Source organism: Osmerus eperlanus, chromosome 3 (assembly GCF_963692335.1).
Source record: "Osmerus eperlanus chromosome 3, fOsmEpe2.1, whole genome shotgun sequence".
In the NCBI taxonomy this organism is placed as follows: domain Eukaryota; kingdom Metazoa; phylum Chordata; class Actinopteri; order Osmeriformes; family Osmeridae; genus Osmerus; species Osmerus eperlanus.
Window position 1 is genome coordinate 19409602 of NC_085020.1, and position 17594 is coordinate 19427195.

Below are 17594 nucleotides of genomic sequence, written 5' to 3' on the forward strand. Positions count from 1 at the left end.
CACACACACTCAGACACACCCCAGAGGCTGCTTCAATCTGTGCCTGCCTGCTGGGGCCCCCTGGAGAGCTGGTGGGGCTGGTGAGAAGTCGACAGATCTGAGAGGAGCAGGAGAGCGGCTGGCGGGACAAGCAACCGAGCAGGGGTCCGGTTCACCCAGAGTGCATCAGGGGGCCAGGAGCCTCCTGCTGTGAACTGACAGCGGAGGAGACAGAGGGGGGAGGGGAGAAGAGGAGAAGACAGGAGAGGATAGTGAAGGAGAACAGAGGAGAGGACAGGAGAGGAGAGACGAGGAGAGTGGGAGTGACCAGAGAAGGGGAGATGAGCTGTGATAATGAGGATGTTGCGACAACCCTGGCAGAACCGATTGGCGCACTGGTCACACTTTTGACTAACTCTGGAAAATACTTCATCTTGTCTACCCCCCCCCCCCCCCTTCCAAAGCAGATAAGTGAAGGGAACAGGACTGCAGATATTCATGGTAGTGGCTGTCACAGCACCCTGAGCAAAACCAACAGTTCTCACAAGAGAATTAGTTTGGAGAGGAGTTGAAAATCATTGTAAATAAACACACCACTTAAACGTGAAAGATTGGTTTTTGAATTTATAAGCATAAAAAACAAAACATTTTAAGAGTACAATGGAAAAGAATGACAGTTGTTGTGAACCATTTTGACTTTTGTTGACAAATAAAACTTCATAGGAAATACACTGACTTCATTAGGATAAGCAACCAACCAAGGTTTGTGACATGAACTGGGACTCTATGACATGCAGGGGTCTTTTGAACAACACTACTGTCACATAGCGCTACCCAGCCTGCAGACTCTTAGCCTCACTACAGCACCGTCTACTACATACCATAACCCCCTCACTAGCTCCATTTTAAACGGCTAAACGGTTGTTAAAGTCCTACAGTCTGAGTGATCCGTACCTAAGTGAACCAAAAGCACTTCAGACGATGAAGTGTTTGAATGGACAGGATCCTCTGACCCTGTTTACTTTCTCCATAATCCCATCTGAAGCACATATCGCTGAAGTCCTTCCTGTAGGCTTCCTATAGCAACGTTTCAGTAGTTCCTCTGCAGGATGTCGTGGGTTTAAATGAACCCATGACACTGTGGTAACAGACATACCAGATGTCCACATGGAGGTAAAGCCAGTCCAAATATGTATAATTATTTAGTTTGTGCTTGTTTTTCCAAGCACATTTTTTGGGGGGTGAAAATCCTTGCACCACAAGTGGTTCTGACAGGTCCAAAGGTTCGTCCTTCCAACTTGCCGTGTTCTCTGTGCAGAAGACTGTCAATGCTCTCAACAAAGCACACAAATACCCATCGTTCCCAGGTCTCCTCAGATGTAATCCTCCAATGAAAACCTCCAGTCAGGGTCCAATCACGTGACCTCCTCGGCCAGGCTGCAAGCTGTGGGGGAGGGCTCTGTGACAAAAACCAAATGTCCCCACCTGGGGATGTATAAAGTGTCATCTTAAGCAGCCAATCACATGAGGGTGCAGGTCTTGGCTTTGGTCTTCTGGTAGTCGCTGACAACGGTGGGCAGGTCCACGGGCCCGTGGGAGGATGACATCCTCTTGGTGGCCCTGGAGGACTTGCTGCGCTTGACGTTCTTGCTGTTCTTGTTGACGCAGGCCAGCGTGGCCACGTGGAAGATGTCTCTGACGCTGTTCTCAGACTGCAGGGAGGAACACTCGATGTAGGGGGCGCTCAGCTGCTTGGCCATGTTGGAGCCCTGAGAGAGGAGCAGGTACACACACACACCACACCACACGCACACATACACACACAGGGGTTAGAAGAGATTCGGATGCTAACAGAGGCTAGAGCGGGCCAGTGAGGGAGAGGGAGTCAACACGACTGTTTCACTAATGTTGTACAGTGGGTGGACACATTCAGTCTATCTAGATGAGTGAAACTGGACATTCCATTGAGAATGCATTATCAGCACTTAGAGATGGCTCTCCAAAGTCAATGACGTACCTGGTCGTATGACACTGGTGTCTGCCTGCTGTGGGACTTGGTGAAGAGGTCGGTGCGGAGGTCCGACTTGCAGCCCACCAGCAGCATCTTGGTGTTGGGGCAGAACTCCTGGATCTCACCCCTCCACTGGAGGACAGAGAAACAGGGAGAGGGATTGTTATTAGTCTGATTAGGGTTGTTGGAATGTGTGTGTCTGCATGTGTGTGTGTGTGTGTGTGTGTGTGTGTGTCTGTCTGTCTGTCTGTCTGTCTGTGTGTGTCTGTGTGTGTGTTTGTCTGCGTGTGTGTGTGTCTGTCTCTTTGTGTGTGTCTGTCTGTTTGTGTGTGTCTGTCTGTCTGTCTGTCTGTCTGTGTGTCTGTGTGTGTGTCTGTCTATGTGTGTGTGTGTCTGTGTGTGTGGGGGGGGGGGGCGGAGGGGCAGAGACACGAAGGCCCCTTGGTGGGAAGGTTAGAGAGCAGAACAGACAAGTGATTGTTTCACACAGGATACTACTTCCATATTCTTTCTACCTCCCTCTTTCTCTCTTTCTCTCTTTCCTCGGTTCCACCCTACCACCCACCCCATTCTCGCTCTCTCGTGCTCTCTCTCTTCTCACTTGACCACATCCTTCTCAGCTGCGCCAAGACCAGGGCTTAGTGACAGCGCAGGTCAGAGGCCAACCTCCATACCGTAGCCCAGTCTGAGTCACCACGTGAGAGAAGGGTCTGGACCGACTCCTGGTAAGCCTCATGTGAGAGTCTGAAGTACCCAGACACCCCCCCCATCATCTCTCACAGTGGTATGACCCTGTCCTCTCTGGTACGGCCCTAATTCTGTTTTTCCTGCCAGAGGAAGCTTTTCAGAAACCACTTGACCCAGTAACACAGAGAGGGGGTTTCTAGTGAGGGTCAGGAGACTGCGTGAACATACTTCCTGCTCCACCTCCAGGGGGGGAGGAGAACACAGGTGATGCAGCTTCCTGGACGTAAACGCTCCCATCTCTCTCCGTCACTCACCTTCTTCAGCACGCTGTCCAGGGTCTCTGGCCGGCTGATGTCAAAACAGATGAGGACAGCGTCAGAGTCCGGGTAGGAGAGAGGTCGCACGTTGTCGTAGTATGGAGAACCTGGAAATGAAAGACATGGCCTCAAGTCAGAGACTGTCGCTTGCTCAGCGGTGCACGTGGGCTTTCCTCTGACTCTCTCATCTGAGGCAGAAGATTGATGCTGATTCCGATAAAAACAACAAAAACACATTTTGTGGCGACTGAGTCATATCTCTTACTCTTAGATAGCATGTGACCTTGAGGAAGTTCCGGAACTTCCTCGAGGTCACCTTTTCCTGCTTCTCAGATGCCCTAACTCACACTGTCACAATTGACTCACACACACACATTCTGGTCACTCACACAAGTACACAGCTAAGTTACATCGGTTCCCATTTCAACACACACAATATGAGTGCATGTGACGCAAATGGTGAGCGGTCCACAAAGTGAGATGTAACCTGAGTGTTGTCTTTGAGAGAGCGTGGAGCCACGGAGAGCAGCTCCCGGTCACCTAGCCCCCCAGGCAGGGAAGCCGAACCAGAGCGGGGACCTGGAGAAACCCCTCCCCATTGTTCCCTTGTGAGGAATGTGCTGGGAGATTATGTGTGTTCCCAAGGTAGGGTGGTCTGTGGGCTGGTCAACGAGAAGCATTTGACTCTCTCCTCTCCTCCCTCCTCTTTTCCCTCTCTTCTCCCTCTGGGTGTTTGGAAAGCAACCTGTCTTTTGGCCCAACCCTATCCCTCAGTCTCAACTGCAGGGTAAAAGTCGTTTCTGTTCAGAGAGAAAGGAAGGTTGTGTCAATTTGCAAAGACACTGGGCCCAAGGCTTTTCTCCATAGGAGACAAAGCAGTATATAGTAGCCAAGCTCAAAGGCTGAATTGTCCATGTACGAGAATATACGCAGAGTGCAAGTGTGATATTTCATTGCATTACGGAACGTCATAACAATCAGTCAAAACCTGATCCATTACTTTTGAAAGTGACTTTATAACCTCTGAAAGGCTAAGATGTTTTGATAACCAGATGAAACCCAGATGTTCAGCTCTGTACCAACACTGGTGGCCATGGTGCCCAATGACACCATCTGTCTTTTTTTCATTTTCACTTGCCTTTACCTCTGCACTGATTAACCCCAGCCGGGGATCTCAGGAGGGCCTTCCTGGGTTCCTAGGGGGCCCGTGCGGAGCAGAGAATGTTCCTGAACACATGGCGAGGTTTGGCCCCCAACCCTCCATTTTTTCCATGAACAAATCCACACCAGCAGATGCAAACAGTGATGAAATATGTTCACGTCTGGCGAGTCCGATTTCTCATGCTAAACAAACAGAGCAGAGGCCCGTGTTTTCACAGACCGGCCTCACCATCTTCAGGACGTCTCTGCTGCGATGTGTGAGGGATTAGAGGACGCATACCTCTCAGGGAAGGCTTTTTCTTCTTCACGGGAACACTAAAACAGTATTGTTCAACGATGGAGCTAATGAAAAGGGAGAATGTCCACACAAGTGAAGAGACTACCGGAAACTGATGCCTTTGAGCAGAGTTTTAATGATGACACAGCAGTAACTGTCAGCTTACATTTAATACTAATGATGGTACCTCGTCAGACAAATATTTTCCTGGCTTCTCAGTAAAGGGCTTCTCCATTGGTGGATTATGTTGAAATTGTTCATTTATAATCATTCTGTTCTAAAGACAATTCGTCATTACTCCAACTCATAAAGAATGCACTTCTAATGATGTAGGTTCATGTTGAACGATGAATTCATGTAGATTTATTGCTTTTTGAATTTTCGTGTTGTTGTTTAAGTGGTTCCAAGCACACAAAGTGTTGTAACAATGCTCGACCACAGATGATTATGTTAAGCATGAGGCCACGGTTCATGCTAATAACACATTTGCAGGAACATTTTATGAATGTAGCAGATGCTTTGCTCCAAAACTATTTTTTTCGACAAAAGCGCTTACAGAAAGTACAGCATAAAATCTAAGATCAGAAGTGCATCGTATCAAATGTACAAAGCACATTTACTAAAGGACAAAGGGAGATGTTTTCACCTCGGTTTGGCGCCTTCCCAGCCTGACCTGTGACATTTGCCACAGAGGGGTTGTTCCTGCCCCCAGCACTGATATTCCTTCAGACATGGGCACAGGGGCACTTCTAATGACCTTTCAGCAAACTGGTTCCCAGTCCTATTCTCATGTGCCCCCCCCCCCCCCCCCCCCATCCCTGTGCTCTAGGAAGGTCTAATATTATAGGTTTGATGGGGACGGCGTGGCACCATCTACCACTGTACCTTCGACAAGGTCTATAGCATCAACGGTCATGGGGGTGGTATCAATGACAGAAACACATAGGATCTCTGAAAGACGTTCCCTAATCACACTGTTATCATAACTATTCTCTGTTATCACATTAACTTATGACAAGAGAAGGCTGCCGGTGGAATGCTTTAGATGTGGGCCAGCCTAAATGCATGTGTGTGTGTGTGTGTGTGTGGTGAGATTAGCTCTTCCTGAGCTCCAGTGTAATCACTGAGTCGTGCCCAGGCCAGACCCAGGGGACGCCACAATCAGCTGGGGGTCAGAGAGGCAGCCTACATCTCTCCTCCACCCCCCTAAACCCAACACTACAGCCCACATCTCCCCCTAAACCCAACACTACAGCCCCCATCTCTCCTCCACCCCCCTAAACCCAACACTACAGCCCACATCTCCCCCTAAACCCAACACTACAGCCCACATCTCCCCCTAAACCCAACACTACAGCCCTCATCTCTCCTCCACCCCCCTAAACCCAACACTACAGCCCACATCTCCCCCTAAACCCAACACTACAGCCCTCATCTCTCCTCCACCCCCCTAAACCCAACACTACAGCCCACATCTCCCCCTAAACCCAACACTACAGCCCTCATCTCTCCTCCACCCCCCTAAACCCAACACTACAGCCCACATCTCCCCCTAAACCCAACACTACAGCCCTCATCTCTCCTCCACCCCCCTAAACCCAACACTACAGCCCACATCTCCCCCTAAACCCAACACTACAGCCCTCATCTCTCCTCCACCCCCCTAAACCCAACACTACAGCCCACATCTCCCCCTAAACCCAACACTACAGCCCACATCTCCCCCTAAACCCAACACTACAGCCCACATCTCCCCTCCACCCCCCTAAACCCAACACTACAGCCCTCATCTCCCCCTAAACCCAACACTACAGCCCTCATCTCCCCCTAAACCCAACACTACAGCCCACATCTCCCCCTAAACCCAACACTACAGCCCTCATCTCCCCCTAAACCCAACACTACAGCCCTCATCTCCCCCTAAACCCAACACTACAGCCCTCATCTCCCCCTAAACCCAACACTACAGCCCTCATCTCCCCCTAAACCCAACACTACAGCCCTCATCTCCCCCTAAACCCAACACTACAGCCCACATCTCCCCCTAAACCCAACACTACAGCCCTCATCTCCCCCTAAACCCAACACTACAGCCCTCATCTCCCCCTAAACCCAACACTACAGCCCTCATCTCCCCCTAAACCCAACACTACAGCCCACATCTCTCCCTAAACCCAACACTACAGCCCTCATCTCCCCCTAAACCCAACACTACAGCCCTCATCTCCCCCTAAACCCAACACTACAGCCCTCATCTCCCCCTAAACCCAACACTACAGCCCACATCTCTCCCTAAATCCAACACTACAGCCCAAAGCACCCCGCCTACATCCCCCCCTCCCCCTCCCAGAGGCATCTCCAGGGCTGGGCAGCAGGCAGGCAGCAGGGGGGAGGGTGGTTGGGTGTCAGCTATAGGAGGTAATTACCTCCAGACCTGGCCCAGAGATCCCCCAGGAGAGTGAGAGAATGCAGGGGGAGAGGTTTTATAAAACAAGTAATGTGAGAGGGCAGGCCAAGCTTTTAGAGAGAACATTTGTATTTGTTGGCGAGTCAAGCAGTCTCTCTCAGTTACGCCCTTATTAAGTTTTTTTTTTACTGCTCAACGACAGATAAATTACGCCAGAAAGTCTTGTGTGAGGAATTATCATTGACCACTAAGGCTTTTGTGCGAGTTAATGTTGGTGTTCCTCGATGCTGGTGCTATGCTGTGTGTCTGGGATGAGGTTTTTCCATATAACCAGATCAACTCGTAGCTTGCTTCCCTCGCATTCCAGACAGACATCGTCAGCTTCTCGATCCGGGCTGGCCGATGCCGTAGCCTACAGTAAGCGCTGCAGTTGTCTCATTTTCCAAATTACGTTTCAGTCATTCAAGTAGGCTGAATATATAGCTTTTCTTAATTAAAGACGCACGTACCGCTTAATTACGCGCACAGATTCAGAAGTACATTTGCATAACAAGCTCCTACCTGAGGTGTCCCAAAGACGCAGTTCAACTCTCTGCATATCGATTTCAAAACTGGCTGTGTAGTTCTCAAACACCGTGGGAATGTAACCCTGTGCAGACAAAAGGACAGCTTCATCAAGTATAAATCATTTACGCCTGTCAAAGAATGTACGCACAATTATTCTCATTAGCCTATAGAGATTTATAATGGTAGGCTTACCTCCGGGAAAGAATCCTTAGCAAACACATTCAATAAAGCGGTTTTCCCACACTGGCTATCACCGACGACCACTATTTTACATTTAATTCCTGGATTTGTATCCATTTTGGCACAGGGTGGACACTCTAATATTCCCTGGCTGTTTTATCTGAAATCAATTTCCTAAGTTCCTTCTCCACAAATCCCAAACGTTGAGTCACATCCCAGAAAATACGATTCCAAATGATGAGCTGCACCGGCTGCAGATGAGCACTTATCCTGAGATCAGATCTGTCGGGAACGCTGGATCTCAACTTTAGAAATGAAGAACATGTAATCTTTCAATAATTTAAATGGTCCTGAAGTATCTTAGGCAAGACGGTGACATAGTTATCCCTCTCTGCAGTCTCCTTCAGTGATAGCGGACGTGGTGGAGCAACGGTCCACGGCAGACTGACTCACCGAGGCAAGTTTTTGAGTTCTTGAAGATACTTTTTTTTCCAAATCAGAGGGCGTTGCGCAAGGCGAGGCTCTTACTGGAAGCACCCTTCAAACCTATCTCTTTTCAGGGGGAACACCCTCTTTGTTTCATAAACGTGTATCACTTCCATACGAATATGATCCTAGAGCTACAATATAACTACAGTCAGGTAACTTTGTCGTTTTAATACATTTCTAAAGGGATTTCTCTCACGATGACAAATTTGAACGTAATATTTTGCCTACAATCTATGGCTTTTGCGGATTTGAACCTTTGTACCATTTTCCAGCGGCCAGGGGTTGTTGAGTTGCTTCTTAGCCAGGGCGCATCAATAACCTTGAGGTAGGTGAAACAGCTGGAGGTGAGGGGGCCGTGCTGTGACGGTAGCCCCTCTCGCCCCTTATTCAATGCTCACATATTGTCTCGGAGCAATCGGAGCAGTGAACTCAGCGGGCTCGTCTTGAACCGGACCTGAGAGGAATTCTAATGAGCTGTGGGGTTCATCTGCAGGGGATCTAAGATGGCACCTCTCCTTGATGTGGCACAGGGCAGGTAAGCTACCGCACAGCTGTTTCCCACTGGAGCAGTTCCTCTTTCCTGGGTCTGTAGGTCTATTAAGGTTGTTCTTTTCACCGAAGGAGTTGTACGGTGATTGAGTTCGACCTTGTATTGTATAGCATTAAGATGAGCTATTAGATAAGCCATGATATAATGACTAGACTGTCCTTTTCTAGGGGCGTTAGGGACATTTTATGAAATAATTCAGAAACAACCAAAGCAGTCAGCTGGATACAAGCAAGTTCAACCCTTTCTTTGTCCTGGAGAAAGCTATGACTCCAGCATTCACAGTGTGATTACTTTTCTGTCAACCACACTGTAGCCCAGGCCAAGATTCAGCACTTTTTGATGGCTGTTTCTTGCTCCCTGCCAAGCGTTCTTCATTTGTTTGTCCGGAGCGCGTCTGGTTGAGCTGACACAGCAGTTCTGACACCTAACACGTTCAGTCATGAGTGACCTAGAATGGTGTCCCTTTGGGGACATCTTTCACAGAGAACTATGCCGGAAAAACTGATGACACCGTTGTTGTCTACGAGGCAGTGTCACAGGTACAGTATTGGGTGAAGCAAGAATCAAGGTTTCTCTTTTAGCAGTTGCAATATGCACTCTTGTTATGAAACGAAGAGACAAATGTGTTGAATCTGTGACCTGTGTTGAAGTCCTTCTTTCATAGTTCAGTTGTTGACATACCCATGTAAGACACAGCTGTTCTCGAGTTCACTGCTCGACAGCTATATTTGGCTCCAACCCTGAGCCAAGTTTGTAATCTGCCCTGCTTTCTCAGCTGTAAGAATGGATTTGGGATGAAAGTCTTCCAGGATTCAGGACTAGACTGTTTTGATTTGAATAGTTGGAGCTTCGTAGAACCACTTCAATGTTTTCACCCTGTGAGAAGTCCACACCGATGAACAGCCCAGTATACCATGAGCTGTTGTTGGTTAGTGACAAGTTGACGTGACACATAAACCTCTTAAATCACATCTCCCAGGCCTGAGTTCTTGCTACAGCATCACACATCTCTCTCCAAACAAACATTTCACACTGCAGCCACCACTGTGACGGGGGGAAATGTTCAAACGGTTTAAGAGGACCCCAGACAACCGTCGAATCTTATTTACGTTTCACGAGCCAATAACTCCCCTGTATACTCCGCAGACGGGAACCAGGCCCGTTCTAGATCGTTTGAGAAGATCCACGACCTGTCGAATGAGAAGCCTGACCAGGGGGATTGCACAGCAGAAACTAGGCCCTGAGATTCAAATTGTTCCCGTTTTTGCTTCATTTACTGTCCAGTTCCAAAGTGCACAGTCATCACGGCAGAGTTTTTCCATCAATAATAGTTATACCTACTGTATATGGTTTCAGTTTGTAATGCAAGTCGACAGTGTGCTTGCGTCTTTGTCCTCTTTTAAAGGTTCTAAAAGTTTTTTGCTAACAGATAGATTTTGGTTTGGAAGGTGTGACAGTGGTAGAAGATGCTCACAGCTAAACCGACACATCTGGTTTTGGTACCACTGGAAACAGAATTAATTCCCTTTACTGCTACTGACCTGCTTCCATGGCTGTCTGGCTCTGTACCCAGTCATGAAACCACAGAGGAAGGGCAGAGCTGGACCCGAGCATGTGCTCTCTGCCCAGCTCCTCCCTCCCACAGAACCACAGAAGATGTCTTCTCAGTTTGGATTTCACAGGTGAGGCTGAGCAGCCCTGGACACTCGTGCCAGCAGCCGATGCAAATCTACCAGCATGCACTGCTGCAAAACCAGCGAGGGTCTTTCTCTGTATATTTGTTCTCTGTAGGCCGTCTGGCTGTTGAGTTAATGCTGCCATGGCCCAGCCTCAACAAGACCCCCCCGCTCCCCTCCCGCACCCGCACCCCCCCCATTCCCCCCAATCCCTCCCTCCACCGCCCCCCTCCCTCCTCCCCCCTACCTCTCCTCCCCACTCTCTCACCCCCAGCCCACTCTCCCTTTCCCTCTCCCCCCCTCTCCCTCCTCCCCCCTACCTCTCCTCCCCACTCTCCCACCCCCAGCCCACTCTCCCTCTCCCCCCCCCCCCCTCCCCCCCTTTCCAAGGACGGACAAAGAAGACGGCGTGCAGACAAACACAAGAAAACCTCCAGACTGATCTCCTCTTTAACCTGCACTGGAGAGACATGCTGAATGGGCCTCATTCATTGTGCCTCTACGGGAAGGGCCACCAGGAAGCAGATCTGGCCTTGCCACAGCCAATTACACCCAATCACAGGTCTGGTCTCACAATAGGATGTTTGCTTTCCTTTGCAAGCATCATTGAGAGTGGATAAAGCATTCAGATGGCGTAGTGAAGATTTGGCTCTGCTGAACTTGAATCTGTAAGGTGCTGAATTCACGGCCAACTGTCAATTTTAGATTAAGCCTTACAGTTAATTAGTATCTGGCTTGCTTGTTTTTATCACCTTCTTAAAATAGCATGTTATCAGGCTCACAGTATACATGAGGTACTTGTGAAGTCACATCACACTATCGAGCGTGTGAGGAAAATAACTATTATAAACAAAACAATTTTCTGTCAAATCCTCAAGCACGAAAATGGAACCTCTGTTTTGGGATTGTGTGTAGAGGTTGGTTCTGTGTCATTTCTGACCGACTGGAAGAGTGTTGAAGAGATGTCCGTGGAAACTGACAAGCTGAAAATCCCTCAACACATGACTGGTGAAATTGCTTCAGGTCTGAAACCCCCTTCCTTCCTCTGCAGGAGCAGTTAGCTGATCCCTTGGAGACAACATTCAGATTGTTATCGCACTTTTTTGTTTCAACATACTTGTGTCGATTATTTTAAAGCCCTGGTGTTGTACTGTTCAGTGAAGCACAGTGTCAATCTGTTTAAATCCTTTTCTATTTATCAAAGCACTGAAGCACTTCTTCAGCTCATATTCAGCCATAATCCAAACAAGCAGAATTTTAAAGACCTAGTAATGGCTTTTTGATTGACCATACGTTCCCTTATATTTTCGCATTCTAATTTGTGGATTAAAGTTGGCTTTCGTTAATAATGTTGAGGTCACACAATGGTCCTGTTGTTGGAGACCAAAACAACCACTTTCACCTTATCCACTCTTAACGAAAGACAGAGCCATTGTGAACACAGACATAGACCCATCCTCAACCCTGTGTTCAGATCAGAGTTCTCAGAGGGTTTCTCACCAAGATTAGCCCCCCTCTGGACCACTGCTGCGCTACATTGTTAAACCCCCGAGCCCTGCCAATATACTGGATGTGCTGTACCAGTGTTACCCGCCTGGCTGGCACGCAAGCTGACGGCCCCACGGGCTGGAGGTCCCCGGGCCAGGCTGCGCTAACACATAGCCCAGAAAGGGAGCAAAATGGATGAGAAATGACATTTCTGCAGGCACCAAGACCAAGCCCACGACCGCCCCCCCCCACCACCCGCCACTCCTGTCAGGACCTATCTCCATCCGTCACTCAGCAAGGCAGTGATGGGAGTGTGGGTGGAGCTGGCACAGAGAGGCCTTCCAGGCGTCACCTCTGTCACCTCCTGCGGCCCTGGAGAGGACGTCACTCTGGCAGAGTGTGCGGGGAACAGAGGTCGGTGCATCCATCGCTTCACGTTGAGACGCCGGCTGTTTTGAGAGATTTAATGGTGTTTTTCGGAATCTCTACTTCATCCAGGGAAAATGTCTTCCTTCTTCTTACACATTCACTCTTAATATTCCCTTTGATGTTGCTACTTTAGGCAATTATCTGGTCTATTTGGGTGAAATGCACAATCTTTGTATTTCTTGGCTAATCACACTACTATGCAGTGTAGTCTTTAGAGTCTAGCTGTTAGCATTTATGACAGCCAAGGTGTTGCTGCAGGAGTTCAGTGGACTCAGTTGGCAGTGTGAATGTGAAGATCTGGTTGCCAGTATGGGTTGTGAGGTAAATATGGTCTAATTCAGACTGACCTGATTACAAGTGTTTCCTTGCAATCTAAACTAACAGTGAACAGGCAGTTTCACTGCTTTGTTATCCTCAGACAACATATGCTTGAATATGTTTGAAGCAGATTCAGATTCAACACATTCTCTGCTGCTGAGGTGATGTGTCACTGATAATGACCCACCATGATGTCCACACCCCATACCGTGGCCACATGAAGGGAGACATACAAGCATCCTGGGACTGGGACAGCCTCCTGTGTCCCTTGCCCCTGTCTGAGAGGGACAGTTTTCCCTGACTGACTGCATTCCTCCAGTGTCCCTGCCCTGAGAGGGACAGTTTACAGAGGTGTCTGACTGTGTACAGTAGCTCCTGTGTCAGGGCTGACAGGCGTATGTTGATGTTATGTGTCATTCTCTGTGCCCTCAGGATCACGCCTCAGTGACCACGCTAACCTGCAGCTCCGCACAAACAAGCCCGTACCCAGCAACATCGTCGGAGGGTGTGAAGGTCCTTGATGTACTGCTGACATTTAAAACCACAGTTATTTTCAAATTGTCTTTAACAAATATTTCTCAGCCCTCGGACGAGCTGTTAACCTTGTGGGCCCCTGCGCGCAAAACACAATACATGTTTTCTCAGCATGGCCAGAGCAAGACGCTCTGTCGAAAAACTCCACCTATAAATGTTTATCACGCAAAGAGGGCCAAGCCCTTCACCGTTTGCCAACAACATTTCTCAATCTTGCCTTTCCCTGCCAATAGTTTGGTTTGTTTTCTCTTTTTGTATTTCTTTGAGGAACAAACAGACAGACACTCTGCACTAATAAGGTGATCTACCACCTCGCCTCCTTGAAGAGAAGGTAAACAAGAAACCAGGGTTCATCAAGTTATTACCCAAGGTTTCGGGCCTCATAATGACTAGTTCCTTCAATTCCCTAAGCAGTTGTTACCTATCAAATGGCTTTGCCTTTATGTTTTTATTTCTGGAAAGTCATAGAAACAGGGTCACTGGCTTGTTCCAGCTCTGTTCATCCAGTCTGGTTTACTGGAGAACGAGCTGATGACTAGTTCTAGAACATCTGGAATCACTTACATTCTCTCATTCCATGGGATCCATTCATACTCAGTTTGGAAATAATGGAAATTATGGATAAGAGAAATGGAGGATTGAGAAAAAATCTTGCACAACCAATGAATGCACGCAGTCTCCCACACCGGAAAGGACGTCACACAGAGGAAGCACGGACAAGGAATCCAGCAGACATCAAAATGGTCTCTTTTTAGCCTCCATTTTATAAAACCTGATAAGTTACATTTACCTAAATGGTTTTATGAAAATAATTGCCCAAAGCCATTTGAATTGAAGAACTGTATCAATACAGTACACTTCACCACAATTTCTGTATTAGTTTTCAGTATTATTGCATGCAGTTTATTTTGAGATGTGGTTTACTCACTTGATCCTGTTCTTGAACTCAAAAGTCATTTCATTAAACTATTTGAGAAAACTGATCTTCTCAGGTTTTCAGGTCCTGGGGGTGTGAGGAGACAGGATGATCACACACAGGTGAACAGAATCTCTTATGCTGCTCTGCTGGCTTTGATCCTGCATGATAGAGAACACTAAAGATTTCTCTCTCAATATCCTTCCACCTCTGTCTTTCACTTTCTCTGCACTCCTCTCTCTCTCCCTCTCTCTCTCTGAGTGTATCACCCCCCTTTCTTCTTCATTCTCTTCCTCCTGTCCTTTTAACTCTCACTCTCTCCCTGTCTCGTCCCCTCTTTCCCCTCTCCCACTCTCTCCCTGTCTCCATATCCCTTTCTCCTCTCTCTCCATCCTCTCTCTCCTCTCTTTTCCGCTCTCCAGCAGCGCTGATCCACCTTGATGTGCGTGTCAGAAGCGGCCCCGTCACACCACAGGCCCTTAGCGGTGACACGGCTGCTCGGCCCCCAAGATCAATACCCGCTCTGTCACCCTCCATCAGCCCCGTCCTCCTGCTGTCCAGCCCGCCCCCCTCCAGTCACCCAGGGGGGAAATACTACAGCCGATCGATGAGAGCAGGAATCCAAGGATATAGCTGTTGACAGCGCTTTGGCTCTTCCTCTCCGAGGAAACAAGACCTTTAATCCCCCCCCTCACCCCCCTTACACAGCGCAACAAGAACAGCATCATCTCTTAAGTATAGCATCAATTAAAGATCCCTGACTTGCAGCTGTGGTCAGTCAGACAGGAAGGTGTTGGAGATGGGCAGTGGGCCAGGATGGTGTGGAGGAATTAATGACCTGTGCTTGACCCGGGTGACCCCCGGTGACCCCGGTCACAGACACACCACAGGGTCGTCCATCATGTCACTGGATGATCATACCTCTTACTTAACTGTTGTTTCACAACAACACTCTTCCAGCTTCACTTCGACTGGCTTCTGTTTTGCTTTGCCAAAGGACACCCAAAGCAACACTTAGCAGTTAATCATGTTTTGATTTGCAAATGTGTCCATATGCTGCACTTGTATTCGAGATCCAGTAGTTGATGTTGCACTTACTGTAAGATACTACATTGTTTATGCTGCACTGCACAATGCACTTCTGATATCAAGACGTTGTTGTGAGACAGTAGTTGAGGGATTGAGATGTTATTATTGCACTGTAGTATTGTTATTTTTATTCACTATACACTACTGTAATCAGCCAGCTACTGTAATCAAAATATTGTTCCTCTGTGTTTCAGCAATTAAGATGTTGTGCTGTTGTATTATTTTGTTCTACCATGCCTGGTAGCTGAGACATGGCTGCTTCATGATGAGGCTAATAATAATAGTAATAATAACAGTAATAATAATAATAGTAATAATAACAGTAATAATAATAATAGTAATAATAATAATAATAGTAATAATAATAATAGTAATAATAATAATAATAGTAATAATAATAATAATAATAGTAATAATAATAATAATAGTAATAATATTTTTTTTTTTATGTTTAATTTATATAGCGCCTTTCCACGGCCTTTACAGACCATTCATTGATTCAGACCTCTGAAATACCTTGGAACAAAAACTTCTTAATGTTGATATACTGCAGTAGCCTACTTTCTTTATGCAAGTCGTTTTGGTTAAAAGCGTCTGCTAAATGAATAAACTGTAGTGTGAATGTAACAAGGCTGAGAATGACACTTCAGGGGGATTTTCCTAACTGCGTGGCTGCTGACAGCTTGTAGAGTTACTGCATTAATGTGTGGTATGAATCCCTGCAATGCAAGCACTAAACACGTCATTATGAAGACTAATCATTTCCTGTCCTCACAGGAAAAACTCTGCAGTCGGCTATGCAGCCAAATACAAATATTTTCTTCCTTGAGACAATGTGGTGGCACAGTGCCTTTCACTGTTGGTCCTGGTTAGAAGGTCCTGGGTTGAAATAATACAGTCACTTTTAAATTTCTTCCAGAAAACCATCAACTCTCAACATGATTGATGCATGGTATAGTGACCTTGTGGGGTTAATCTTTGGCTTGACTTGTCTTTAATACGTGGAGACGAAGATTACTTCAACTGAGTCTCTCCAGGCATCTGTATTACAGACCAGCTGATGGGCCTCCTCTCATTAGAGAGCCGTCACCCTGACGCAGATTGGCCCAAACAGACTCATCTCCAGCAAAGCCTCGAAGATGACAAGAGAAATCAGACATCTGTCGCAGCCTGCGTCCATGCAGCCAGATGTTTATTCATCAACCAGAAAACGTGGATTGTTCGTCTTCTCCTTCACCCGCCTCCCTCATTCCTCACCAGCCTCCCTCCCTCCGCCCCCCCCCCTTTCCTCACCCTCCTCCCTCCAACTTTCCTCCCCTCCTCCCTTCTTTTCTCTTTGCCAGCCTCCCTCCCCCTCTCCTCCCCCACCTCCCTCCATTTCTCTTCACCGCCTCCCTCCCTCCCCCTCTCCTCCCCCACCTCCCTCCCTCTCTCCTCGCCAGCCTCCCTCCCCCTCTCCTCCTCCACCTCCCTCCCTCTCTCCTCACCAGCCTCCCTCCCTCCCCCTCTCCTCCCCCACCTCCCTCCCTCTTTCCTCGCCAGCCTCCCTCCCTCCCCCTCTCCTCGCCAGCCTCCCTCCCTCCCCCTCTCCTCACCCCCTGCCTCTCTCCTCACCCCCCTCCCTCTCCTCGCCAGCCTCCCTCCCCCTCTCCTCACCCCCTGCCTCTCTCCTCACCCCCTCCCTCTCCTCACCTCCCTCCCTCTCCTCACCTCCCTCCCTCTCCTCACCCCCCTCCCTCTCCTCACCCCCCTCCCCCTCTCCTCACCCCTCCCACTCTCCTCACCCCCCTCCCCCTCTCCTCACCCCCTCCCTCTCCTCACCCCCCTCCCCCTCTCCTCACCCCCCTCCCTCTCCTCACCCCCCTCCCCCTCTCCTCACCCCCCTCCCTCTCCTCACCCCCCTCCCGCTCTCCTCACCCCCCTCCCTCTCCTCACCCCCTGCCTCTCTCCTCACTCACCCCAGGTCCCTCTTCCCACACGGAGAGTTGACAGGAATGCCGTCCGTCAGGCTGGTGATTTCTCTAAAGTGTCATTGGAGGAGCGGTACAGATTGCTTCTCCTATATAATAGATGCTTTACATGCACCGGAGTGTGTCAAACTGCGTGGCTGCCCTGTAGTGCTGCGGTGGTTGTCATCGGTGATGAGTTTGCAGGTGTGGAACGGTAGAACACCTTAGAGGAGGGAAAATGACTGTCTGAAGTGCAAATGAACGCTCTTTGTTTTCAAATGCGGTTAGAGAAACGTTCAAAGAGCCTGTCTGGTAATTGTAAGTACTTTGATTATGTTCCTCATCTCTGGCTCCCCGCTGAGTTTCTCCCAGTGTAGTCAGTACAATCAGAAGAAACGTTTTCATCCTGAAGATAATGAGAATGGGAGTCGCCAGTGAGAGAACATGCACTGGAGCGACAGTCTGTGGCTGTGGTGGTTTAACTTGTGGATGAGGAGGATGTGTGGAGGCACTTTTTTCTCATCAAGGGAGCTTCTGTTCTCTTCCTCTCTTCTCTCTTCCTCATCCTCT

The 17594-nt window shown here is 48.4% G+C and overlaps 1 protein-coding gene across 1 annotated transcript; it reads right to left on the reverse strand.

The window, feature by feature from the left end:
- Nucleotides 1-590: 590 nt before the first annotated feature.
- Nucleotides 591-8040, reverse strand: LOC134017746 (rho-related GTP-binding protein RhoE-like). The gene is made up of 5 exons (XM_062457724.1): nt 7599-8040; nt 7401-7488; nt 2992-3101; nt 1997-2122; nt 591-1748 (listed from the first exon to the last, which is right to left on the reverse strand). The coding sequence occupies exons 1-5, from the start codon at nt 7701-7703 to the stop codon at nt 1500-1502; spliced, it is 678 nt and encodes a 225-aa protein (XP_062313708.1). The 5' UTR covers nt 7704-8040; the 3' UTR covers nt 591-1499.
- Between the last annotated feature and the right edge of the window lie 9554 nt (nt 8041-17594).